At 47.2% G+C, this 25,539-nt stretch overlaps 11 protein-coding genes across 11 annotated transcripts; 4 read left to right on the top strand and 7 right to left on the bottom strand.

Annotated features, from left to right (window-relative positions):
* Window positions 1-3,667: 3,667 nt before the first annotated feature.
* V1508DRAFT_425903 (uncharacterized protein) lies at window positions 3,668-4,238 on the bottom strand. Its single transcript, XM_066941503.1, has one exon. The coding sequence runs from the start codon at window positions 4,172-4,174 to the stop codon at window positions 4,019-4,021; it is 156 nt and encodes a 51-aa protein (XP_066793028.1). The 5' UTR covers window positions 4,175-4,238; the 3' UTR covers window positions 3,668-4,018.
* A 1,244-nt stretch (window positions 4,239-5,482) lies between these two features.
* V1508DRAFT_360758 (uncharacterized protein) lies at window positions 5,483-6,295 on the bottom strand (the record flags this gene model as incomplete). Its single annotated transcript, XM_066937158.1, has 2 exons — window positions 5,483-6,163; window positions 6,221-6,295. 2 exons carry the CDS (start codon window positions 6,293-6,295, stop codon window positions 5,483-5,485), a joined length of 756 nt encoding a protein of 251 aa, XP_066793029.1.
* Window positions 6,296-10,072: 3,777 nt separating this feature from the next.
* On the bottom strand, window positions 10,073-11,403 carry V1508DRAFT_360735 (fatty acid desaturase-domain-containing protein; the record flags this gene model as incomplete). Its single annotated transcript, XM_066937155.1, has 2 exons — window positions 10,073-10,464; window positions 10,518-11,403. 2 exons carry the CDS (start codon window positions 11,401-11,403, stop codon window positions 10,073-10,075), a joined length of 1,278 nt encoding a protein of 425 aa, XP_066793030.1.
* A 727-nt stretch (window positions 11,404-12,130) lies between these two features.
* V1508DRAFT_400206 (porphobilinogen deaminase, dipyromethane cofactor binding domain-containing protein) lies at window positions 12,131-13,250 on the top strand (the record flags this gene model as incomplete). The annotated part of the gene is made up of 4 exons (XM_066938315.1): window positions 12,131-12,347; window positions 12,401-12,457; window positions 12,520-12,676; window positions 12,737-13,250. 4 exons carry the CDS (start codon window positions 12,131-12,133, stop codon window positions 13,248-13,250), a joined length of 945 nt encoding a protein of 314 aa, XP_066793031.1.
* Window positions 13,251-14,157: 907 nt separating this feature from the next.
* Window positions 14,158-14,879, bottom strand: V1508DRAFT_425913 (uncharacterized protein; the record flags this gene model as incomplete). The annotated part of the gene is made up of 1 exon (XM_066941504.1): window positions 14,158-14,879. A coding segment is annotated over exon 1 (200 nt), but the record flags the coding sequence as incomplete, so codon positions are not given.
* On the bottom strand, window positions 14,734-15,996 carry V1508DRAFT_288020 (uncharacterized protein). The gene is made up of 2 exons (XM_066936546.1): window positions 15,457-15,996; window positions 14,734-15,404 (listed from the first exon to the last, which is right to left on the bottom strand). The coding sequence occupies exons 1-2, from the start codon at window positions 15,757-15,759 to the stop codon at window positions 14,976-14,978; spliced, it is 732 nt and encodes a 243-aa protein (XP_066793033.1). The 5' UTR covers window positions 15,760-15,996; the 3' UTR covers window positions 14,734-14,975.
* Window positions 15,628-16,548, bottom strand: V1508DRAFT_442087 (uncharacterized protein; the record flags this gene model as incomplete). Its single annotated transcript, XM_066942313.1, has 2 exons — window positions 15,628-16,287; window positions 16,370-16,548. 2 exons carry the CDS (start codon window positions 16,546-16,548, stop codon window positions 16,071-16,073), a joined length of 396 nt encoding a protein of 131 aa, XP_066793034.1. The 3' UTR covers window positions 15,628-16,070.
* Window positions 16,549-17,114: 566 nt separating this feature from the next.
* Window positions 17,115-17,870, top strand: V1508DRAFT_425916 (uncharacterized protein). Its single transcript, XM_066941505.1, has one exon. It carries the CDS (start codon window positions 17,216-17,218, stop codon window positions 17,648-17,650), a length of 435 nt encoding a protein of 144 aa, XP_066793035.1. The 5' UTR covers window positions 17,115-17,215; the 3' UTR covers window positions 17,651-17,870.
* Window positions 17,871-21,702: 3,832 nt separating this feature from the next.
* V1508DRAFT_442088 (uncharacterized protein) lies at window positions 21,703-22,667 on the top strand. The gene is made up of 2 exons (XM_066942314.1): window positions 21,703-21,939; window positions 22,003-22,667. Exons 1-2 carry the CDS (start codon window positions 21,802-21,804, stop codon window positions 22,297-22,299), a joined length of 435 nt encoding a protein of 144 aa, XP_066793036.1. The 5' UTR covers window positions 21,703-21,801; the 3' UTR covers window positions 22,300-22,667.
* A 55-nt stretch (window positions 22,668-22,722) lies between these two features.
* On the bottom strand, window positions 22,723-23,338 carry V1508DRAFT_332002 (uncharacterized protein; the record flags this gene model as incomplete). Its single annotated transcript, XM_066936648.1, has 2 exons — window positions 22,723-23,102; window positions 23,170-23,338. Coding segments are annotated over 2 exons (549 nt in total), but the record flags the coding sequence as incomplete, so codon positions are not given.
* A 636-nt stretch (window positions 23,339-23,974) lies between these two features.
* V1508DRAFT_288074 (uncharacterized protein) lies at window positions 23,975-25,182 on the top strand. The gene is made up of 3 exons (XM_066936547.1): window positions 23,975-23,990; window positions 24,150-24,269; window positions 24,325-25,182. Exon 3 carries the CDS (start codon window positions 24,327-24,329, stop codon window positions 24,855-24,857), a length of 531 nt encoding a protein of 176 aa, XP_066793038.1. The 5' UTR covers window positions 23,975-23,990; window positions 24,150-24,269; window positions 24,325-24,326; the 3' UTR covers window positions 24,858-25,182.
* Window positions 25,183-25,539: the final 357 nt, after the last annotated feature.

Consider the following 25,539-nt stretch of genomic DNA (forward strand, 5'->3'; position numbering starts at 1 on the left):
GGCGTAACTGAGTCAACTAGCAAATGAATGCATGTACTTGTCCGTCTTGTCACCGACGCTACAAGCAGCTAGAAGCGACATCGGAAATTCACAGGGTCCAGGCACCGGTCAGAAAGTTTCTGCAAAGGTCTCAAGCTAGTATCCCAGGATCACAAATTATGCCTACCGTACTTGGCGAAATACTTGCAAGACATCTAGTCAGATGTGTATAGTTAGCCTCAATTCCACGACGGTTCATAAAGTCATTTGAGCCTTATTGAAGATGCCTGTATGAAGTGGACCTTGGACGGAATAGGACAAATAGGGAGATGCGGCGCACCTCAAGGGATAAGTCAACGGTCACCGTTGACTTGTGTCATCTCCTAAGAATCACGTTCGCTGATCCCCAACGCTGTTTTGCTCATTCTGCTCACACAACACTCACAAATTAAAATGAAGATAAACATGCCAACATTTGATTGAACTTTAACCTCCCCAGTTTAAGCTGCAAAATAACATGGCGCCTTCTTGTAACTAACGTTTTCGCACTCTAAGGTTTTTCTTTCCCGTTGATCAAAAGAACGCGGCGCCCCGAACTGGCCAGCCAAGAATGGACGCCGGCATATGCAGGAACACACATCATACGGCAGGTTTCAGGCGGGAGCAGCACAAAACCAATTTTAATTAGCAGATGAATATAAGACTATATATGAATGAAAACAAATGCCATTGATTATTACACTGACGAGAAGCTGATGACGATAAAAGAGTCGTGAATGACTACAGGCAGACTGTCGATCATCCTTACATTCGAAGCCGGATAGTTATCGAGGGTCACAAGAAGCTGTTCATGCTGCGGAAGTCGATCAGGGACACAGTAAAGCATGTGACAAAACATATCATAAACCGTTTACTCTTAACTCCTTGTAACCGAGTAAACCAGTTCGGATTAGTTGCAGTCTTCGTCTTCATTTTATTCCATCAAGCACAACAAAGACGCATCAGAGCCAAGTGCCGGTTTGTCCGCATCTCCACCGATGTCCGAATGTGGCGTTTCGCGCTAAGCCAATGTAGGGATCGCAGATGCCGCTTCATCAAGGATTGCGTGCTCAGCGTAGCCCTTCTAATCCGGTAGGTAGTGATTAGTAGTGACGAGCTAGCCGGGCGGCCCATGGATTCAAACATTCAAACACACTGTCCAGGTCGACAGCTTTCGGGAATAATGACGCATCGCGTTCAGATATCCAATGCTCGGATGATTATCGATTACGGTCGACATTGAGGCCAAGGCCACCAGACCACTATGATCGTGTCGTGCCCCTGCATGCCAGGATTGTGCAGTGGGCTGACCGATAGATCACAGTCAGTTACGACTAGATTACGTGAGCCAGAACAGTGTTCAAGCGAGCTGTTCGATGTCTCGCCGCACATTCGCGGATGCTGCATTTGAAACCACTAAGAATGATGTTTCACCACGGGGCATGTTGAATAGCCATATAATGATGCTGAGGTAAAATTCCAATTATCTGAGTAGTTAACCCAATTGCGCGAACGCTTTTATGCCGCGTTCCTCTCACTCGCGAATGGTTGGTTACTCTCAAACGTGGCAAAAGCACTGCGGCTGCTCGTGGTCCATCAGGCAAGGGATCGATCAAATTAAACTTTGCCCTGACTTTCTGATTGCTGATTTTCGACTTATAAAGTCGCGGCAATTGTACCACAGCGACAAACAAAACCTTTCATTGCCACCACAACTTATTCAATTACAAAATAAAATAAATTATCATGTTAATGTTGCTTGTACTTATATTAATAGGGAATATTTTTGCTCTAAACTGAAAATTTATGCTGCTGTGGTACATCGAGAAATATTAACGGTTTTAGGTTAAACTATACTATAATATAGTGACAGTACTGACATTTTCTTATCCTTACATCTGCTACGTTTGGAACTCACCAAATCTGGCGATGTGTATGATATTCGCGACCCGTCTGGCGACGTGATTCATTACACTGTATACTTTTTAATTTATTGAAAATCGTGCCACCTCCCTCAAAGCGCTCTAAAGCCAATCAGAAAATTTCCAGGAAGAAATATAGAGTTGATTGGCAAGTTGGCGTGGAGGAGACGGACCCAAGCCTTTGGGTAACCATCACTGCGCTGAAGATGAAACGCAAAAGCAATATGATGAGACAGAATCAGAAAGGCAGCCTCCCAATGCGAAGTTGGTTTACTTTGCTCAAGCCGATAAATCTCTGAAGCGTACAATACATACGGGCCGGTCTGAACGAACCCAGCGAAGATGGACGGCCCAGCTCAAAAAGCAACGTCGGCATGCGCTCATTGTTCGAATATAAGTTTCTATCTTCCAAAGCGGACACAAGCTCAACTGACAGGGTATTATACAGGTATATTATCGGAAATTTTCTGCAAATTAGCACAAGATGATGACACAGAATTGAATAGAGTTGTCAGAGATGCAGAATCAGTGGGATATCAGTGTAAGGTGGACTTCCCACGTAGGATCAGTCCCATTCCATGGATGAGCCCGCCGCAAGACCAAACGGCTGGCGAGGCTGCAGAAAGTATTACCAATGTCAGAGAGTGGCTAGTGAGCCCGAACTCCGCTCGTTCTTGATCGGACTCGCTGGCTAAGCTTGAAGCTCTCAGGAACCCGAACTTATCAGACTCGGAGATTAGGAACATAGAAGCTATCAAGAGGTACTTTGATGACCGTTTGAAAGGCATAAATAAGCCGCATTCATCTCTCAACATCTCTCAGTATTCGTATTGAAGGCGGAAATACCGGGCCACACTTATAAAAGATGGCAGTGCAGTTTCAACGCACAGGGCAACTTCCGGTTGTTAGTCAGCGCTGCAAGCATTCAAACGCCAGCCTCCCTTAAGCGATGGAGACACTAAAAGAAAATGCCTCATGTACTTCCGTGACATGCAATCTAACGACAGAACAGCCCAAACACTCAAGAAATTCTTATGAAATTCCATCGGTGCAACTATCTCCCAGACCACCATCACACGCCACCTCCGTAACCATGGTTCACTCTCGGTTGTCATTCCAAAGATGTCAACTCCGATGGCTACGAGAGAAACGATGTTGTAAAGTATTTATAAGAATGGGCCCGAAGAATGGTAGCATATCGATCTCAAAGAAGGACTTTGATGGCGAGGACTGTCAAATTGTGATCGACCGTGCTCTTCCTGATGGAGCTAACGAAATTGTGTTAGTCTCACATGATGAGTGATATTTCCACAGCAACGACGATAACACTGTCACCTGGATTGAGCAAGGTGAATCAGTTTCAAGGTCTCGGACTAATGGTTTCTGGCATTTACTACGCATGTCATGGACCGTTACGATTTGAAATCAAATTGCTCGAATTATAATTGAATCTGGAAAGCACGGTGGTGGATAATGGAGATCACTACACATGGTGGCCCAGCTCCTGTCAGCAAATGATATATTTGAAAATCACATCCTGGATGTCTGGGTCTCTTTTGTTTGGATCAGTCGTCCAACCATCAGGCGATGCCTGAGGCTCTGACCGTTGTAGTAGTAAGATAAGTCTCCTTAGCTTTGTGTGATGAGCATCTCCACTTGCGTTCACGAAACCCATTACGCAGAATATAATACGCTTGTGCAGCAAGGTACACAAATCCTTGTGGCCATGTTGATATAGCGATGCGTCATCACTGCGACAGATATAATTCGATACAATACAACTAAGCTGAATTGCAATATTGTAGACACCTGAGGATACCGTTCTCGAACACACAGAATTAGAATTCAGAAATGGCCAAGCCACTTGGTCTGCATGCCGTGGACGGATGCGAGAGCACACGGCATACTTATCACCTATCGTATGAGAACAGAATGATCGAAGGGTTATCAAATTCGAAACCATGAAGGCAGGGCATTAAACCGCCGGGAACTATAAGTCACCAGAAGCACTGTCACAATTCGGGTGCGTAGTCTGGAACGTACCGAAGCCAATTCCTGGTAAAGTCAATGAGAGATATTTAGATACAGAACTTGATGACTTCTGGTGAACCAATGATATAAATTAGCCGGATGCAGTAGTCGCTAAAAGGATAGCACAGTTGGGACATATTGATCAGCCGCCTATTGTGCATGTCACCCTTCGCAGGATCTTCTCTAATTAAGTACAAATCCATCTATGGCCTTGACGTGGGAAGACGAGATATACGGGTCGAAGGGTGACATCGTGGTTGGCTCGCTAAACTCGACGCTGTAACTTACAATGGCCATGGAATGCTATTGCCAGAGTAATCGGATATGGCAATTCATATGCGTTTCGGCAGCAAGATTTCGTCGTCACAGAGTTCAAGACGTACCAGGGGAATAATGAAAAGGAATACCCGCTCATAGAGACAGTAGCAGAACGGGTGCGCGCAGTCGACGCTATGTGAGGTGTGGGAACAGCGGGGAGAACTACTACTATGCCCAAGTTGCGTGCCTGTTCACCGTGAACGCACCTGCACTCGATGAGACTTTTAGCTTAGCCCTGGTTCAGCAATTTCGCGATGTAGACGATCTACAACCATTAAAGAAGATGAATATTGCGGAAGAGTCATTCCACTGCGATCTCGGGTGCTGCGGACGACAAAGTGCATAAAGGTCGAGGATATTCAATGCGCGGTTGGCATAGTCCATAATAGACAGGCGGTGACTACATTCTGGACCGCAACTGGGACATGTTCAATTACGAGGATGCATTCGATCGAGCAGCTCATGACGCGGTATGATTAGCTTGACCCATACTGCTCAGACAATTACATCTCTCTCTCGATGCTTCATTTTGCTGCTACTGCTGTTCTGTTGCTCCTACGTAGAGCATCGAGTTAGTGCCTAGTGATCACTCAGTTGCTCAACTTGCGTATTCCTTTTAGACTTCACGTTTTATTGCCTACGTAGAGCATCGAGTTGGTGCCTAGTGATCACTCAGTTGCTTAACTTGCGTGTTGCTTTTAGACTTCACGTTTTTATTGCTAATTTAATAATTAATAACGTATGCGTTTATTCTACAGACTTACTCCCACGTGGTTCTCGCACTTTCAAATTACGTGTGCCACATCGCTGCCGGCGCGGATAGTTCTTCATTACTTTGCATTGAGGGACTCAGTACTTGCAGTGTGAGAGCCAGTGCGGCAGGATAGTAAACTCAGTACTCTTGTCATCCAGTTCATCACTCTGACATACTTAGTACTCGAATAAAGAGCCCGAGTACCTCAAAATGACGTACACGGTACAAAAAAGTGACTAAGTCCGTCAAAGTATATAACTTAGTGCTCGATTTGTTTTCCTAGCCTTCGCACGTTGCGAACGCGTCGTTTACTCTAAACACAAACGCGTCAACACGAATTATAAGAGTGACTTACAAGTGAGTCGCCGGGCCAATTAGAGATCTGAGGGTTGTGTGGCCGAATGTGGATGAAGGGCTATCTCACAAAGCTGCTATGGTTTTATATTGTATGACGACTAGACCGCGAAAGATTTCCATCAGTATCGGCGTCCGTATCATCGTCCATAGCTAACGTATTAAAGCCTTGCAAAGCTGTCAACTCTCTGTCAAGACATGAGGCACTAACTTGATACCAATAATCTCCGTCCACATTCCCATCATTAAACGATTCTTCGTCCTGAAGAATTTTATTTATCATCTCCGCTGCACCACTATTGCGCAAAACAAGACCAACAGCCAAGTGCACATTGCAAAGGAAGGGCGAGGGCTTGGCAATATCGTGAGATTCTTGGCCAAAAAAAATCCTTTCACCATCCGCGTGAGCCAACACATCGCCATTCAGGACCCGATCTGCAACTAATCTTCTGATAAAGTACCTCTTATCTCGGCATTCCAAGCCAAATCTAAATGTACCAAAATAATACCTATGAGTATCCGAAGCTAGTAACAGTGCATTAGAAGGATCATTTATGTTTGCGCCAGTTAACAACACTTCCATATCTTGACCCGCGAAGATGGAAAGCGTACGTCGTAAAGTTTGATTTTTGCTGGCACTGAAGGGAATAATGTGAGCAGCTTCAAGCACGCTAGCTGCAGCTCCAGGAAGGGGTGTAATATGCGCCGGTGCGTCAAAGTCCATGACGTATCCCACGCGGGAAAACCAGCCATCACCCTCTAATAACTATATCAACGAGCATTAGACATATATACCCGATTAACAGCAAAACCGATTTTATACCTTTTTTTTCAAGTCCCTTTGATTCCTAGAAGCTGTACTTACACTAGATGGTGTAGGAGTTCCTCCCTTAGCCATGATAGGAATCAACAAGTCCCGGAAGAATGTTAAGGTCCACTGCAGTAATGTCTTCATTAGATTTATGGATTGCTGAAACCGGTTTGCAGCATCTTGCCAAGTTAGCGGTCTTATTGGAGAAGCTCCTTGCAAATTTGAAACTCTGGTAAATGACCTCGAAACCGTTTGAAATGATCCACCAACAGGTGCCAAGAACTGCGAGACCTCCTCTATGTTATCAACGTCATTTAGTAAATGCATCCAGAGATTACGTGAGAGCGATTCGGGATTGTAACCGTAATCGAGTAGAGCAAGGGCTACCAGAATCACATTTGTATGATAATTCCCGTAGCGCAGAATTTGATTTTGGTCAGCAACTGAACGATCAGATAGACGCAAGATCGTTTTTATAGTTTCGACTAACGTCTTTTGTTCCGAATCGATTTGGTTAGCACTGGACGACATTGATGGCGGGAACTTATGTGCTGAATGTGAAGTAGAATGGAGGACAGTAATAAGCGTTGGTATTAACTTGCGGACATGTCGCTTGCGACCATCCGCCTAGCTTAGGGTATTTTTCTGAGGGTTTGGGCTGTCCCTTGTTTCTAGGCTTAGGGTTTTATCGGCATGTCGGTACCATTATTATCATAGTGGATTAATTGTGGAGATTTATGGGGCAACTACCAACCATTCCTCTTTGGGACTAGTATAAAGTACATGGTGGTACCCAGAAGTCCATTCCTGTACTCTATCAAGGAAACCCTAGTCCGGGTTTCTGTCTACACTAGGCTCGCCACTACATTAGTGACAATGCGTCGGCCCATCTGGCTTGATCGACCGACTCAAACACCTCGCCGACATATAATGTATGTGGGCTGTTTACTACCGTGGGAAAACCAGCCGTAACAGGATCCATTATAGTTGTTGTATCACGTACGGGTGGACGGATAATAGCTGTTGCGATATAACTTGAGATCCGTCGCGTTCTACGCGTTTCGAGTTCGTCTTACGAATTAGTCCCCGTTAAAAGTTTAGGTTTATTCTTACGAAGTCGAGGTACAACTTTCGAATCGGGAGTACGAATATCTACTTACACTAGTCCCAAAAAGGAATGGTTGGTAATTGCCCCATGAATCTCCTTTAAGTATTCTGATTATGTGAATCGTGCCTGATATCAAAAACGCCAGAACCCAGACGGGCGAGATGAAGAAAAGATTCACAATCATTATGATCACACTCTTACAGAGACCGGGCAAGATTGTAAGCTGCTGGGCGCGAGCACGGACCCCCACGGTGCGACCACCTCCCGATACATCAGACAAGGGATCCCCAAATGGCAGCACCCACAGTTATAAAGCCCGATGTAATCCACGGACATACTGCTGCCGCTCCTGCCGCTGAGGCACAAACACTAGTGTCTGCTGATATATACTGCTCCCTGTCCAAATAATGATACCCACATTGCTGAAGTGCACGTGGCCGCGCGCCCGCTGCGTTTGCAAAGGATGCAACACTACGCTCCATGCGAATACTGTGAAACTTCTCTCTTCCAAAGTTCCATCTCCACTGTGCTTTGATGGATTATACTTAACCCAAGACATAGATGACTTAAGTCGTTCAATCTCCTTTGCTGTTGGCACGAAGTACGACACGATGAGTAAGCAAATAAACATGATTGCCGCGATCAACGCGGACACCCAACGGGCTCTGTTATTTGACCTGTGGTTGAAATACTGCTTTTATCCATTCAGTTCAGAATTCTAAGTAGAGAGAGATAGCTAAAAATTCTGGTGGATGGAGCGAGCTCGCGACATGGAAACGTGCACGTTGATGTACGCGTGAGGGGAGTAAAGTGTTTCCGAACCTCCGTCCGGTGTCCAACCCTTCGGAGGATCCACATCGTCGCACTCTTTCTATCCTATCGGCTGCCCGTTGCACAATCTCGGCAGATGTTGCGAGTCTTCGAGTTCCTCTTGGGCGGCCTTGTCTCTGAACTAAGACTGCGATGTCATAGATGTCAGCTATTCCACTGGAGTCGAGATTCTGTCAAAACTCCAAAATACCAGCAAAAAATTGCTGCCTCGCCTTCTTTGGGCCCGTCTAAGGTCATCAGCATTGCCATAGAGTACGCCATGCATGTTGAAGTGAAGTTTCATGTGGTTCATGGATGTCGCTGGCCGAATCCGTAAGCTTCAAATTACACATTTTGCGTCGTATCTCCTGAACCTCTACTGGTCCCTTTTTACCGTGCTTGGACACCATAACTATCTGGAAAGGAAGGAGATGCTGCACTGCTATCATAGTGTCACCACAGATTTTTGGTCTGTGCCAGAGGAGTGGATGACTCATTCCACAAAATCGAGAAGTTTCTGACAGATCGTAAACAGAACAAGCTTGTTCCTGACGAGATTCTGCGGGAGTGACGCCGTCATTGACTGCAGAATCATCTGGTGTAGGTGGTTCCCTGCTGTCCAGTGGTATAATCATCGAGACTTCTGTAACCTGTAACCTCCTGCGCTGCCTCCTCACTGCCACCATTGAGTAGACGATAGTCAATTGTCGCTTATGAGGACGTTTTAATGGGCCAACGACGTCATCCATCCCGCTGATGAGAGAGGCTCACAATCATCAACAGCATATTGTTGTAGTTAAAAATCGTAAGAAATCATATAGACTATCGTGGGACGTGTCTGATTAACTTTTGATGATTTGCCCGACGCGTTCACACATCTCTTTTGACTAATTGTGTGTGGATGCCGTTCGGAAAAATAAGTATTCACAATCTATTCGTATGATTATTACGATGGACCATAACGCGAAGAGTCCTCGAGATAATCGATGGTGGTTCGGATTGGCAACTACTTCTACAACTTCATGCGAATATGTGCGTTTTGCAATGTGATTGGACTAATTTTACACTCGCCTATGCCGGCTGGCGGAATGAATTTCAAATCTTTGATGAAGCGTGCGGTGACGATCAGTTTGGCTTTGTTAGCCTTGGTACCTAATTTGGGCTGGCACTCGCGCGAAGGTCGCCTGCACCAGCTCAACCGTGTGGGAGTGCCGCACCTTTTCATGGCTGAAGTGCCGTTGCCTGGCCCCATGTAATCTGTTATATGTACAGGTCTCCTGCTTCAACGTTGGATTGACGTCTCCGGCTAATCAAGGTCGCCAAAGGTCTCGCGAACACTCCAATCGGACTTGATCGCAAAGTTCTCGTTTGTCTGATCGACAAACGGTTTAACCCAATAGCGAGCTGGTCCGCGCAGATATAGGCAATAAAGTGAAGCAGCTTGACTCCTCGCCGAACCCTGTTAGCTCCATATAAGGGAGAATTCGGAGAGGAATCTCTCGACGATGTCGGGTCCGGACCTGAAAGTATCCGGTTCCTTGGCCTCGCGGCTGTACGTCGTAGGTGTCTCATTCTCTGTCACCGTAGGCTCCGGATTCCCATACCCACCCTGTTGCGGGGATTTGGGTTGACGCATTTTTCCAATAAATAATACCTGCAACTTCTCTGTCTGCTCCTGCTGTCTAATAAGAGAGCGTTCTGTTGCGCAATCATGTCGTTCTGTTGGTCGTCTGTTAAAGGGACTGAAGATAACTGGTCATGTCAGAAGCGTCCATCTTGATAATTCGGTCCATTAAGGTGCTGTGTACGCCACAGCCACGGGATAGTTAGTGTAATGTGAGAGTCGAGGTTAAACCTTCATTAATTAAGGAATCTAATCTATGGTCTATGCTTCTAAGGAACAAAATATGTATTCTGGCATGGCAGAATCTGCGATAGGACAGCGCCTAGTCGGCTGCAGTAAGCGGACGAGGCGGCATGCCCTTGCCATGTAGGTTACGGTAGAACAGGATACCGGAGCCCTTGACGCTCTCCTCTGCAAACATGCAGTTGCGCTGGTTGCGCCACAGGGCCACGAGCAAGTTCGTGTCCGTGTCCGCGATGTACGATGGACCCATGACCTTCTTGATGGCAGCGGACGCCTCGTGCGAGTAGTAGAACGGGATGGTCGACACCAGGTGATGCAGCACATGCGTCTCGATGATGCTGTGGAACAGATGGCGGCCAATGAAGCCAAAGTCACGGTCGATAGTGGCCGTCGCGCCCTTTGCGAAAGTCCACACGTTATCGTGATAGTGCGGCAGTGCGCCGTCCGAATGCTGCAAATAGGTGATGGCAACTAAGATGTTAGCAGAGACCTACGACTATGGCCAGCAGCGGTGGAGCACTTACCGATCCAATGGTTTACCATAAGGTAGGGGATTCCGTAGAGTAGAATGGCGTTCCAGTGGCCGACGGCCTGTCCGAAGAGGTACAGACCGTAGATCATAGCAGCCATTGCGACATCCGAGATGATGATGTGCCGCGTGTCCTTGGGCCCAAAGTAGGGCCCATCCTCGCCAAAATAGAAGTGGTTCAGCTTGTAGAAGGGGACATCGTACGAGGGCCCGCTGACAGCGGCGAAAAGGTACGCCGGCCAGCCAAAGACCTGGTGGATGAACAATTTGTACATGGACACAATGGGCGCGTCCTGCACCATCTCCGCGAATTCAGAGTGTCTTGGGTCGGCGTGCTCGCCGAACTTGGTCTTCAGGAAGGACTCGCGCGTATGGGGGACGAACACGACCTCGCGCTCCATGTTGCCAGTGGCCTTGTGGTGTTTGCTGTGCGACAGACGCCACGCGTGGAAGGGCACTAGCAGGAAGCTATGGAGGAACAGGCCGACGCTGTGGTTCACTGCCTTGCTCTCAGAGAACGCTCCGTGTCCGCACTCGTGGCCGAGGATCCAGATACCGGTGAAGACCATGCCCTGCACTACAGTATACAGGGTCCACGCTGCGAACCGCGCGACCGCGCTCGGCAGATACTGGATGTACGACGTCGCATACACGAGCGACCCCATCAGGAGGAAGTCTCGCGCCACGTATCCCAGCGACCGCAGCATCGACGGGTGGAAGCAGTGTTGGGGTATAGCATCGTAGATTTGCTTCATCGTGAAGTCCACCTCTGTGAACACCTTGCCGTTCATGTCGTAGTGAACTTCCTCGGCACCCGCATCTGCCCCGGCCTTGGCTCGCTTACTCTCTTGCGCGTCGGTAACTACTGCGTTGATTGCCATTGTCATTCTAGGGTAGATATTCCGAATTTTTTTTTTGGAAGTGGCTCGAGGGGAAAGGGTCCTGCCCGTGTCAGGGCAAGACGAAACGTATTATCAGACTGGCCGGGTAACACCCTTTGCTCAAAGCCGGGCTATTTGCGAGATAGGGCGATAATGCGCAGGACCACCAGAGCTGTGCACGGTGGCGCCAGCTCTTCAGTTTTGGGGCGTCTGCGGTATGTGCAGACTTAAGACCTACTTGGAGATGCGTTTGTAGATATAAGTAATGCGCTAGGAGACTTCGGACATTAAAGACATAGGATCTAGTACAAAAACAGAGCCTCTGTGATTCCAACTTGAGACACCGCGATAGAGCCAGGCTGGCACAAGTCCGTAGAAGTCGCTGAGCTGGTCGACACCGCAGCACTTCATGTGCATCATTGTGTCCAATTTTTTTTGGGGGCTATTGCCAGTCATCGTGGGCAAGGGTTCAGATATACACACATGCTTTTTGTCGCGAACTCTAAGCAGATACGAGCTTCTCGTCTCTCTCGCGTTCGGGTGCAAAACTTTGTGCGGCAAGGGGATATCATTTTGCGAGCTGGCGACAATTCATGGGCCTGTCCGGCATACAAGTTCATAGTTCCTTTTCGCATCAGCACAACGATTACAACCAGGGTTCCACTTTTCGGTTCACGGCAATACGGCAATGTCTAAGACAATACGAATTGGTTCAAGAGCCTCCAAGATGGCTGTTGCTCAAAGTGAGATGGTTGCAGCATCTCTTTCAGAGCATTTCCCAGACTACGAATTTGAGATAGTGACCAAAACTTCACTGGCCGACAATTTCCAGGATAAGCCGTTATATGCATTTGGTGGGAAGCCGGTATGGACGTCGGAACTTGAAGAGCTGCTAGGATCTACTGAAGTTGACTCGGTCGATATGATTGTGCATTCGCTTAAGGGTATGATAAGACTGCTGCAGTGTTTAAGTTGGAGCTTCAGCTGAAAGCCATAGATGTCCCCACAACTCTTCCGAAAGAATTTAAGATTGGCGCTGTTCTAGGAAAATCAGGTAAATAGTACTTTGGTTACGGATTACACCAAACTGTTCCGGACTCATTGTTCTTTCCTTAGACCGTCGAGATGCTCTAGTTGTTCGGTCAGGCCTGCCATATAAATCTTTATCGGAGTTGCCCCCTGATAGCGTTATTGGGACCTCATCTGTTCGTCGAACGGCGCAGTTACGTCGTAGGTTCCCACACCTGCAAATCAAAGTTATACGAGGAAACGAGTAAGTGTGCAGGTAAATTTGTCTTACTTAGACTGTGGTCGTCTGACTTACCGCTCTTAGCAATACAAGATTGGCCAAACTGGACGATCCAGACCAGGGCTATACTGGCTTGGTTCTCGCGGCCGCTGGGCTTCTGCGACTTGATCTGGGGGATAGAATAACGGAATATTTTTCTTTTCCGCACTTCCTATACGCGGTTGGGCAAGGCGTCCTTGGCGTCGAGATACGGAAAGGTGATGAATTTGCACAGAGTCTCTTAGACAAAGTTCGGGATGTTCCAACTACTCTTGTATGCACGGCGGAAAGGAGTCTCATGAGAAAACTTGAAGGCGGTTGTTCTATTCCTCTCGGAGTTGAGTCATTTATTTCTCCTGATTATGTCCTTACAATTGAGGCATGCATTACTAGCATCGACGGGAAAGAGGCGGCGACAGGCAGATTGACAAGAACAGTTACTACTGAAGAAGAGGCAGAAATGTTTGGTCAAGATATTGCTCAATCGCTTCTATCTCAAGGGGCTGGCACGATTCTTGAGAAGATCAACATTAACAAGCTGAGTCAAACCTTGAAGTAATCATGAGTCTTTACTAAGGCAATGGTAAGTCCCCAAAGATTCGCTGCTTGACCAGCACATGCAAATTTCTAACTACTTTCAGTTGTCACAAGAATTAATCGTGGCAGAACCATGAGTTCGAATTGGCTCCTGATGATCGGTTGTATGTATTACCTACATTCTGCATCACCGTCGAGAAAGACATAGAAGTAGAAAAGGTATGAATGCGCAAGGACGTGGTTGTCGGGTCTTACGCGTTTCTACTGTCGATGAAGTAACCAATAATCTTTTGCTTGAAGCAAACAAGTGGTCCTGGCAGACACTCGAGGCACCTACAAAGTGTGGTTCAAGCTTCGTGGCCGAATTCTCTCGAATCTCACCTCTGACCGCAGCATCCTTCTAGCACTAGCCAACTGATGTTGCCCCAATACCTTTACTTACAGGTCAGGTATTCCTAATAGTAGTGACCAGCGACCCTGCTATACCCTGAGAGGACGAGAGAGCACAAAAAGAACAGTAAATAACACACATTCCAACATGTTCGTAAAATATCTCAATAGAATGACGCAAAACCCGCATAGTAATAACGCTCATTGTTAGACTAGGGTCATGCAACTCGGGGAAAACCCGAGAAGGAAGCGAGCCTCAACGCGCGCCACAACAATTACGAAGTAAAAGAGTGACGGCTCTTAAAGTTCCGGTTGATTGCAGTATGGACCATCCACACGATCATCGTTCCTGTGTAGATATTTGTCTACTGTCCGATCTACTGTCATGCAGCGCACCATTGACATCGCGGTCGCACTCAAAGCGACATTCTTTGCAGGCGTACTTTTTACTACCCCTAACGTCGTTGAGCTTTCCGCATGCTCCGCATGTCTTACTGGTGTATTCTTCAGAGACCAAAACGACTTTGCATGATTTATTATATTCTCGTGCTTTGTCGAGAAGTCGTCGTTGGAATTTGTAATGCGCCCAGGTGGCCATAGCTCGTGCCGTCTTTGATCTGATCCGTCGCTGTCCACCATCGCGCGTCACCATTTGTTGGACTGGGAAGCTAGGTAGGACTACAAGGTTGAACGTCGAGCACAAACACTTTGCAATGCGACAGTGCATATCGCTGACTACGTTTTGTATCCGGCGTCTTAGTTTCCCTGCCGCCTTTTTCATGCGCCACCCCTTTGCGCGCGTGATATTTCGCGGAATATTTGCTGTGCAGCTCGTCCAGCCAGTGACAAAGCCTATAGATATGGCCAATGTCATTTTTGCGGAGCTCAACCACCTTGCCGTCTGGTGTATAGCCTGTAAGGAATGTTCGCACTCCTGGGTCCAGAGATATCAGTCGACCGGAAGACGGCCCTTCAAGAACCTGCAAAGGCATTGGTACGCAAAGGTAGTAGTGACCAGTAGTCCTTTGGTACACGAGTCTGGTGTTGTACTTCAGGTCGTGTGGGAGTGGTTCAGCGATCTTCATTTGGCGAAGAAACGCATACTTCCCACTTGTGCGGGACCAGTGCTTATGATGTAACACAATGCTCTCCTGGAAACACTTTCTGCGAGATCGTGCTTAATCTTGAACACTTTCTTGCCGTTTTGTACCTGGCATGTGCGGAATCATATGCCTTGAGAAGGCCTTCCATGGCGGCGTCTCTAATATCGTACGGGGTCTCCAGCACCCACTGCTTGCCCATGCTGTCAATTGCTTCTTTATTGGGGAACGCCGCTCTTATATCTTTCTTGTTTTATTCAACATCCTTCTTTTTCACGGCATCCAAACATCGGTTGTATGTCCAGAGTGCGGTGCCGAAACAGTTTCGAAGGATCGCTTTCTGTTCTGTAGTTGGATATACCCTGAAACATCTGGCCTTCTTGCTTGTTCTTTGTCTGTCTTTCTTCGTTTTCCGCTCTTTCGTTCTTATCGTCCGTCCCGCATTCCGCCGTTGACGCCAATAGAGAGTCAGTGACTGGCTGGTCGGGTGCAGACAGTCCTACACAGGTTCCCCAGCCTTCAGTTACGATCTCTCCATTCCATTCTCGTTCGATCAGATTAAGAGAAGGAAACCACAATGTGCGACTGATACGACAGGAATCTTCATTCCAAAACGGTTTGGGAACAATTTTTGTATTTGGAGTATTCTGGTCGTCGACTGCACCGCAGGGGCAACGAGCTTGAGGCTTATCTAGATAGGTTATTTGGATATATCGCAGGTCCGGCATTTCAGCTTACTTCCAGGAACGGACTCCATGTCACGCTGTGACAAAGGAAAACAGTGGTGGTGCCAGCAGGTGAAATGTGTAGTAGTCTTTCCGTGCAGATAGCGGGGGGCAAGGAAAGCAGTGGCAGCGAGATAGAAGGGGGATATTTATAATCAGAAATATGAGCGCTGTCGCACAGGCAGTGACTGTTGTGTATTGTGATGCAGCACAGCTTCTGTCCGATCTGTGCTACCACGCTGCGCTCAAACAGCACCTCGCACATACCACCCACGCACCTCTCAGGAGCTACGTAAGCTACGGACTCCGCACACATGCGACTCGTAACGATTGGGTGCCGGTGGAAGCCGGAAGTCGTATTAATACGCTATCTAGAGCAGCCTGTACAACTATATAACGGTGCCAACCGAAGCCGCGATCATTGAATCGTTGTAAAGTTCGCGGATGCCGACGGGTAGAGTTTACGATACAAAGTACTTTCGTCATAAGTTGCTTGCAAAGGGGGATGGACATGATGGACATATAGAGTTTGACAGCCTGGAGCTTCATGACGAGTCTTAAACGGGGGCCAAAAGTTCAAGTTTCATTATAGTGAATATTGTGACGGGGTTCGTAACTATCAATTGGCTACCTCATTCCAGCCTCTCTGTGCTCCCGCTCTCTGTTGACCATATGTTCATCCGCAAGGTACGCAGCGCTCGAGCGCTGTAATGAACTCACCACGAGGTTCATAATCGTCGTCTCCGCCTCTGCATAGCGGCCGTATGTCTCCGTGATGTTTTCCTCGAGCTCATAGTAAGGACTCCAATCTTTCAAGCATCTCTTTGAAAGTAGGTGTGCATCCCTTTTCCCTGAGTATAATCATACGTTCGATTATATACGTCCCTACCCAGTAAGGACAGTCCGTATGTTGTATTAATACTGACGCAATTGTGCTAAGAGATGCGGGCGAGCGCCGGACAAGGTCGAGCATAGTCTCCCTGGTCACGGGTCGGTTCTCCGGATAAGCTAACGGATTGATGCCTTCAAGCTGGTGTCCTTCATGTCGATCACCCAGCTGTGTATCAACCCACGACTCATTGAGCTGCTTCTTGAAGCGCACCATCCAAGGACAGTCACAAAGCATACTTCGCGGTTCTTTTTGACGGTAAGGCCTTTGTCACATTTGCTACCCTTTGTCATCGGAAGCTTTCTGGTGTTGTATGGCTTTTTGGCGCATTGCATAACAGCAATAGAGTCTGGTCTTATTCTTCATTGCTAAATTATGATGGATTGCGTCCGCGTTCATGAATTGTCTGGCTTGATCGACCGATTCTGATACCATACCGACATAAAAATATGCAGTGTGTTGACTGCTTCTGCGGGCAAGCCAGTTGTAACTGGCTCCATTATAGCTGCAGTACGGGCAGGGGAGATACCGACCATCCAACGCGTCTTGGGCATTGGGACGCGTCGGCGAAAAAAAATGTTGTTTACAGGCGATGGCCGGAATGAAGTTTACGGTGCACAGCCATTAGTTCCCGGCTGTTGTGGCGTTAAGGATTTTCAATACCTTGCGGTTCAGAAGTCTTCTCTACGCTAGTCCCAAAGAGGAATGGTTGGTAATAGCCAGGACCCCATGAATCTACTATAATTATGCCCGTTGCTTAGGGTTCGTGTGAATTCTCGATGCTCTGTTCGTCATCTTAAATCTTTTGATTCGCCAAACAAAACTGCGTCGAAAGTGACGTGCACTACCTCAGTAACATGCTCTCACTTTCTCGTGGAATCCTATGGATTTCATGACATTGATATCAAGAGTAACTATCTCGGTGGATGTATCAACCACAAAGCATGGCAACGCAGCGTCCACAGTACTATCAAAATACACTGCAACCCATCAGGATCGACATGGCAACTCTATTGAAAACCCTAAAGGACCTATAGGTTCCGTCAGACAGGACAGTGACTTGATTCACACTGCCATGCTCCAGCCACACAGAGGTCATAATACGGGTGCTGATGAAGTGCTATATGGCCGGGCTGGGTTGCTGTGGGCAATTCTGACTTTTCTAACACACGTCTTCGATGCCGAAACTCGGGAAGCATTGTTCCCTGTCTTTGAAGCCGTTCCGAAAGTTGTCGATGTTATCATTCAGGCTAGCAGACAAGGTTCGCGAGATTTTGCTATGAAACATGGGGAGCAAAATGTATTTCCGCTAATGTGAATGTGGTATGAAGGTTATTATGGTCTTGGAGCGTAAGTCCATTATCCTGTTGTCACAAAACCATGAATGTATACTGACTGTTTGTGACTGACGAAGTGTCCATGGTATTAGTGATTACATTTGTCTGTATCTGTACACACATACGATAGCTGGCATCCTGACCGTCCTTCTCGGATGCTTATTAGAGGAGCTAGCTAGATGATGGCGCGTCGCGTATTTATCTGCCTTCGATAGCGAGCACGGTTGTTGAAACTGCAACTATAACTTTAGAATAGCCAGCTAAAATGTGTAAGCCTAAAGTTTATGCTAATGCAGGAATACTAAAAGAGGAGAACACGTCATGAGAGTTGATAAGAGTGCGAAGTGCGGAAGTGGTCTCATGAGCTCAGCCACCAAAGCTAAATATAGCTTATGCACACGTCACTTAGGTACGATCAAAGGTATTATCGTTACTAAGGATAATAGCCCGTACCCAACGAGAAACTTGATGTGTTACAGTCCTGCTCACGTTACTGCATTAAGGGTCGTCGTAAGACACATGAGCAATCTCTTACGAGATTGCTACACAATTACGCATGTCAATAAGCTGATCCTCCCAAAAGAAAAATGGTCTGAGAGATTTTTACCATCTTCAGTAAACCATCTTCACACTAGAGGCATAAGAATAACCTCATGTGAAGAAACACTTCTTATTGAGGATTAGACACATTGCGTACTACTACACAGTATTTCTGTGTATATATAGAGGTTCAATTACCTTGGATACGATAGTTAAGACTACGGACATCCAGCAACCCTTTTTCTTTTTATTTAAAAGTTCTAATCGAGCTTACTTCCACTGTGCTCTACCAATCAATATCGCATATTTCAATACACGGTCACCGGCATTTGCCGGGTATGTATCTCCAATAACGGCCACCTCCCCACGTCTATTCATTGCCGATCGTCGTCGCGATCTTCTCCACTTGTCCAGATCAGCCACGGCAGTCCGGGGATCCTACTCTTACTCGCTTGCGCCAGGACAAACGCCCACCTCACCTCAGACTTCTGGCAGCCTGAGTGGGACGAGGCTATCCGCTAGGCTGCTGAGCGTGTATGGGAGGAGGGCTTCCTATCGAAAGGTGGTAGTCTCTGTCATGGAATTGCAGGTAATGCATGGCCTCTGTTGCTGCTGCACAACTGCTTTGAGTATGACGTTGAGCAGAGGGAGGAGGCCAAGCGCAAATTCAGGGCGAGGACGAATGCGACCAGTTCCACAAACACTATCGGGAAACTCTCTGCCGACTTTCAGGGCTCTAGCGTTTTTGCTGCACGCCCGGGAGACGCGCCCATATAATAGCGCATCCGTTATATCCTCGTACCGCTACCGTATGCCAGAGAGTCCTTTGGTCTTTTTGAGGGCCTGGCCGGGACCGGTGCGCATGGGCAGAAGCGTGCGTGGCGATTCAGGCGCGATTACGGAAGATGGAACTGGAAGAAGGGCATAAGGTGCCCAGTACTGCGATACTGCGACGATGAGATGTTCGAACAGCCGCTGCTTCTGCAGTTAGGATTTCCGGGACTCGCAGGGAAGTGGCCAAGCGGCTTGCTCTGAGAGAGGTAAACTGCTAAGCCTGTTTCTGTTTTCTGTCCTATCCGTTGTAAACGGATTCTTTTACCCCTTCTTTACCCTAGTAGAAACGGCATCGGGTACGTTGGTCGTATGTCCGGCATAATCTATCCAGCAAACTTCTAAGTTTGAGTGTCATCCCCTACGGGAAGAGATTTGGCATTCACTTAGTCATTCTGATGAACTAAGTGGACTTTGCAAAGGGTTCCGGGTACGATGTTCTGGTGTACTCAGTCTATGATAGAGCAAGTAAGTTATTTAGATGGTTGCAGTACATCAACTTATCTTTATCGCCATAGGGAAGAAAACAAAATGCCGCAGCGAGTACGCGCGGCTCAATTCGTTAATCCAATTATCTGGATAGCTAATACAACAGGGAAGAGGCGTGGCCCTTTATAGGCAGCTCTCCTCTACGGAAAACCACGAAGAACACGAAAGTAACGGAAAGCGCGGCAGCATAATGCGCAACAACACGAAGGAGGAACGATCGGATTAAGGCACGAGAGCGACGGTTAGGGGCTGAACGGGTCGCGGAAGGAGCGATCGAGGAAGGAGCGGTCGGAGAAGGAGCAGGAGCGATCGGTAAAAGAGCATGGAATCGGAGAGGCGCGATGGCTCAAAGTTTCTCGGGTTTGCTTCCGGTGTTGGATCTCTTGGCACATTTGCTCAAAAGCAAGACTGAGTTAAAGACATATCAAATTTGGAGAATACTTGCTGTTCTAGGGGAGTGATATGCGCCATGTCCTTTGCGATGATGAGAAGATCATCAACCTACAGGCGGACGTATTCCGGGGTAGTGTTGGTGGTGCGAACATAAATACCACGTTCCGTCACCAGTTGTCGGACCAATGCTAAGTAACAGATCATGCATGACAGTATAGCAAAAAATTCAGACCGTACTCTGACGTTTGGTCAGAGCCGCTCTGTTAGCAGTTTGCAGAGCCTCTCCTACAAATTGTGTTAGTCGCGCTGACGGCTCAGCGGAGCGAGTCAGTGAACAAGGTAAATGGCAAAACCCATACATGGCAAAACAGTTTGGACAGAGTCGCTTGATCGATGTGACTCTGCAGCCGCACACGACCCTCTACAGTATTTCTACATAGCGAGTTTCTCTGTGACAGTCACTCGACACGAGTCACTACAACAGTTTACAAGAGCAGCTTGTACCATTTATTACTACTACACATTTGTTGAATCATAGCAACAGAGCAACAGAGCAAAAAGGTAAAAAGCAAGCGGCAGGCTACTATGTCAGGGTTACGCTTCGCTAGAAGAGACTGGCGCAGCTTGACCCTCCTAGCCCTCTCTAGATTGGCGAGCTGTTTTCTAGCCCTTCCTAGATTGGAGAGCTGTTTGTCTCTCTTGGCTGCCTCAAGATTGCGGGACTCCGCTACCTATGATGAATGAAACTACCGTTAGCAACTGCGATATAAACTGGAAGTAGTATCTTTATCCGCGTGGCTGTGAGAGCCCTATATGATTGCCGGCAATTTGAGGCCGAAACTTGCACTGATTGCTGTTATTTCATCGTTAATACCTCTCTAAATCGCGAACCCATAACCTTTAAACAATGCGATTTCGACTCCGTCGTCTTCTCTTTGCGATACATCAGAGACTTCTGCATCGGTTCGCTCTGCTCTTCTCGCAGTCGTTCATCTTCGGGATCGCCATCATCTTCAAGGTCATTCACAATGGGAACCTGATACCCCGCGCTCGGATGGTTGCCATTATGGACACTACAGTGCACACGTCGCAAGTATCCCGACAAAAATACAACTGATGCCCATTGGCTCTCGGCAAGAGAGAGCAGAGGAAATTCTAGCTCTAAAAGTTCACACATTCGTATTTGGACACACACAGGAACACGCTTTTACTTCTCATACGAATAAAAAGTGGGTTTGCAAAAATGACGGTATCCTAGCGAAACGATTGTACCATCATCTGCAGACACCGCGGCACCAACGGCCTTTAGATAAAGCAGCTCAGAAAAGCTGTCCAAGTAGCTCTATACCGACAAGTTAGCAACATCCATGTCATCCATGCAATGGCTACATTTACGCGAATATCCTGCGCCCGTCCTTGTAATATTACGCTCGCGCGATAATCCTAAGTACGTTAAGGTCGCCTTATTGCCGATTGGCCGGCTCCTTGTGGGCTCGGCACCGCGTTCCGTCCCCTGGCTTGTGGGAGAAGTTAGTATAATCTGCGTTATTGTAAACGCATTTGGTATCAGGGTAGATTACCGTCTACTGGAAGCCGTATGTAACATATATTGGAGTTTCCAGGCATGATGGCTGACTTGGCGTTGTTACTGAGTTGTTGGAACAGAGCCAGAGAAGGCGGTAGTACAAGTTCGACAACACAACAAACACTTTGCACGTCTGCCGCGCCGCTACCGCATCCGCGAGCGCTTCGCGAGCCGCAAAACAAGCGGCAATACTCACGCAGAATTTACGTCCCGCATTATATTATCATCCTGTTATAATCGCGATCACTAATAGCGAACATTACGCCTGTATTAAACGACAAGTACTATTGCCCAATGCAATGTTCCAGCGGCCGTCATAAAATGCGCGTTATATTGGGATTAGGATATGAAGTCAGGTTTAGGACTTATTATCGCCATAGGAATCCAAGAAGACTTATTGGTAGAGCGTCACTGCTTACAGCGGACGAACAAGTATTTGGTGACAGGACTTTATGTTAAGACCCATGTCAACCACTTTTTGACTAAAGTACTTAGCTTTCTCTTTTTCATGGATCTCTCCAGATTGTCAGCAGCACGACCAACCCGGACAGGCCATATAATGACGTCGAGTGTGATTCTCAGCAGTGGCAGAATGGTCAAGAATTTGAAGATGATGTTCAGCATAATGACGACAATGCCGACGGTCAGAACTACATCGAAGATGACGACGAAGACGATGAGGACTTCGCGGACGTTGTGACTGACGAGGAAGAGAGATCAGATGTGCAGAGCGTGTTCAGTGCTGATGATTCATCCGGAGACGGCGATCTGCGTATTGGGACACGGACTTAGAGAAGCAGGACTACTCAAACAATGGTACGTTAATTGAGGCATTTGTATGTTGGAATGCTAATTCCTCACGTCCTGCTGTGCAACCGCCAACTTCCGGGATCTATCGCCTGTTTGCTTGGTTTTTGCGTCTTGATTCCTGTTTAAGTGACAGAGTCCGAACGGACGCTTATCGTGCCACTACTGCTCGTGCCGCCAATGTCAGATCCACTGAACAGAATGACCGGCAAACGCTCCTGGAAGAGTGCACTACTGAATGCTGGTGGTGGTCGCACGATATACTTACCATTGCCGTCAGGGTGCGGGGACGAGTAAAACGATATTACATGTTTGCACATGTACCTAGAGTTGAATATAAAGGAAGGACAACCACATAAGCTTCGGCTGACCAATAAACTTACAATATTCGAGCATCTCTTTAATGGCCGATGCATGAATCTCTTCGTAAGTTTCATAATGAAGACTCTCAGGAGCGCTACTGTTGTCGAGGACCATTTTGGGCAAAATCGGATGTCTGAGGAGATGTCGCTTAATCATGGTGCGAAGAACATTAGCCTGATCGGCGGTACACAGTCTTTTTGAGCCTCTCGAAAGTATCCATTCCGTCTCATCACACAAAAAGTGTAGATAAGCGGGAAGAGCTGCCTTTCGAATCGTTTTCCGAGCACTTTCCACTGGATCACCACCTCTGCCTTCTGCCTTCCCGCTGATATGTTGACTGATTGCACGCAGGCTATGCAAAAGACAGAGATGGTGATTGTAGCCATCGTTGATCCTTCCGAATGCGAGACTTACCGCTGTTACTTCTATTACGAAATAGTTGATTAGGATTTCTAAAGTATGTCAGTGTGAATGGGCAAAAACGATATATACCTGCGAAGTCCTTGTCAGTGTGGACCCATTTAGGCGTCAACCCCGCATCGCGCAACTCTATGAGCCACGTCGTCAACCGCGATCCCCCTTTGCTGTCTTCTTGAATACCTCGAGTGTCAAGGAGAAGGTACCACAAAGGCAGCGACACTAGGTCGTACTCAGTAAGGACGTAGCTCATTATGTCGATAATTTTGAACTCAAGCGATAGGAGGGCTTCCCTCGCATTAGCGTAGATCCACTGGGCGACAGCGGGACCGACGGCGGGTGCTGCTGACTAGGATGTAGACTAGTGGTCGCACAGCCACTTGTATCGCCACTAGTTCGGCAGCTGCCGAAATGCTTCAAATTGCTAGGTGTCAATAGCTGCACAATGCTAGCTAACGACAAGTTCAACTTGCCAACAGGGAAGGCGGCTATCGTTATCAGTCCGGACGTGTGTTGTAGACAACGCATTTCTAATCGGGCACGTTTCCGCAGACAGGGCAACATCACGTCATGGGTTAGTGGCGTTGGAACATCCCGACCCAGAGCTATTTCTGGCCACGATCTCATTCCGTAAAATGCGTATGACACTACCACGATAAGAATGAGCTTTTTAGGATAGGTCAATTCTTCCAGATTCTGATCTCGTCCAAAGGTATTTGAACCGTTCCGACATCCGGTCATGGTGTCTCGTTCGAATTTTTTAAGGTCAGCCTTTACCTAACCCATACTACAAATATCTAGGGTTGCTCTGCGAGCACTGGAGCCAAAGTTCTGCTATTACGATGTATAACGAAGTCAGTAGCCGTGAAACTGAATTAAGGGTCGGAGTTGATTGGGTAAGTCGGAGTACGACTATATGACATGGGTGTTTTTGAGTTACGCCATTTGAACGCCCTCGCATGTCAACTCTGACCTTAGTTTTTAAGAAGCCGTCGATTGCTTGGCAGCTGGCCAACAGACTGGGAAAATCGGCAGCTGACCCTACTCGTGGCTAGACGCAGGAGATATATAACAAGCACTCCCCATCAATGGAAGTTGCAATCTATCCCTTCAACCAACTGGATTAGTCCTTCCATCTTTGAACAGCACAAATTTGACTTTGGCATAATCGTGAGGTGAATTATTTATCTATCAAATGATTGGAAGTTAGGCAATCACTAATGCAGATAGGAATGTCACACATATTTCGAGCTGTAGTCTTCGCGGGGTATATCCCAAAAAGTCGCATGGCTCCCATTGTTATGGCATTGCTGTACTTGTTAGGGATGGCTTCAGCTTATAATCATGGTAGACTGTGTGTTAGTGCAGTGTATCACAAATATGACATTTATTATAATGGTGATTTCGTACCAGTAAGAGAAGAATCTGGTTTATTGGTATATGAAGATGGTGTCGATATCAGAAATGTGGCGGGTTACCAGATGACCGATGACCTAACCGGGTCTGCCAAAGTTCAGACAGTGTTCAAGGTTGGTGCTCACTCCTGTACACTCTATGGAAATTGGAAGTCGGGAAATTATAACCCACCGAGGGTACCGTCCATTTCGAAAATTAAATGTGCTGGCTCGGATCGAATATGGTCTATAACTTCGTCAGATGCACACTATTCCAAATTTATTGAGTTTAGCAATGAACCTGGTGAGGGGGAGTATCAGTATAGGAATGCTTTTACCGTGTTCGGAAGGTATTGTGGATCATACTAAAGTCATGGTAGAAAATGTTTAAGGGTTAAAAGGACTCCAACTAATAATAATTAGAGTTACCCAACTTCTAACATAGTAACCTGTGGTTCATGGCCATGAACCAGGATCGACTGGATCGACAGCTCATGCTAATGAGCCGCATTAGGCCTAAATAACCCTAATCTTGTCCATGGAGCCTGGTTCACCATACAAAACTAACTAAGTTCAAGCCAATGACAGGCCAGCCAACGGATGCCAGTGTCACCGCAGCCAGTTGCTTGTTCTGGGGGCAAATGCAGCAGAGCAAAACATCACCAAAAATCGATATAGCTGAAATTTAAAAAGAAAAGTCGACTGGAATGAGAAAAATCGGGCGAGCCGGAGGATACAATTGTTATTAAGCGCGGGTAAGAAGTTTGGCAGACGAGATATGGCACGCGCTGGCCTAATCAGGGTTCAGGGTTGGCTAACGGCCTAAACATATAAGCAGTGGTTCAGGGGGCTGAACCATGTCGACTGTCCGACTGTTCCGTAGTAATGAGCCGCATAGAGGCAGGGTAAGTGGCCCTCATGGTCCAGGGTCGTGGTTCAGTATAGTAGACGATGTCCGACTGTGTCCGACTAGGGCAAGGGTAGCAATGTCCGACTGCTGTCTGCCTACTGTCCGACTGCTGACTAAGGTCCGACTAATGTCCGACTTTTA

Source organism: Lipomyces doorenjongii, assembly GCF_038497915.1.
Source record: "Lipomyces doorenjongii strain NRRL Y-27504 unplaced genomic scaffold V1508scaffold_88, whole genome shotgun sequence".
Taxonomy (NCBI): domain Eukaryota; kingdom Fungi; phylum Ascomycota; class Lipomycetes; order Lipomycetales; family Lipomycetaceae; genus Lipomyces; species Lipomyces doorenjongii.

Coding starts and splice junctions, on each gene's coding strand:
- V1508DRAFT_425903 (XM_066941503.1), bottom strand. CDS start 4,174: ATGGATTTGTACTTAATTAGAGAAGATCCTGCGAAGGGTGACATGCAC.
- V1508DRAFT_288020 (XM_066936546.1), bottom strand. CDS start 15,759: ATGTGTGCGGAGTCCGTAGCTTACGTAGCTCCTGAGAGGTGCGTGGGT. Junction 15,405..15,456: donor CATGGAGTCCGTTCCTGGAA/GTAAGCTGAAAT, acceptor TATCTAGATAAG/CCTCAAGCTCGTTGCCCCTG.
- V1508DRAFT_425916 (XM_066941505.1), top strand. CDS start 17,216: ATGGATTTCATGACATTGATATCAAGAGTAACTATCTCGGTGGATGTA.
- V1508DRAFT_442088 (XM_066942314.1), top strand. CDS start 21,802: ATGCAATGTTCCAGCGGCCGTCATAAAATGCGCGTTATATTGGGATTA. Junction 21,940..22,002: donor TGCTTACAGCGGACGAACAA/GTATTTGGTGAC, acceptor TAAAGTACTTAG/CTTTCTCTTTTTCATGGATC.
- V1508DRAFT_288074 (XM_066936547.1), top strand. CDS start 24,327: ATGTCACACATATTTCGAGCTGTAGTCTTCGCGGGGTATATCCCAAAA.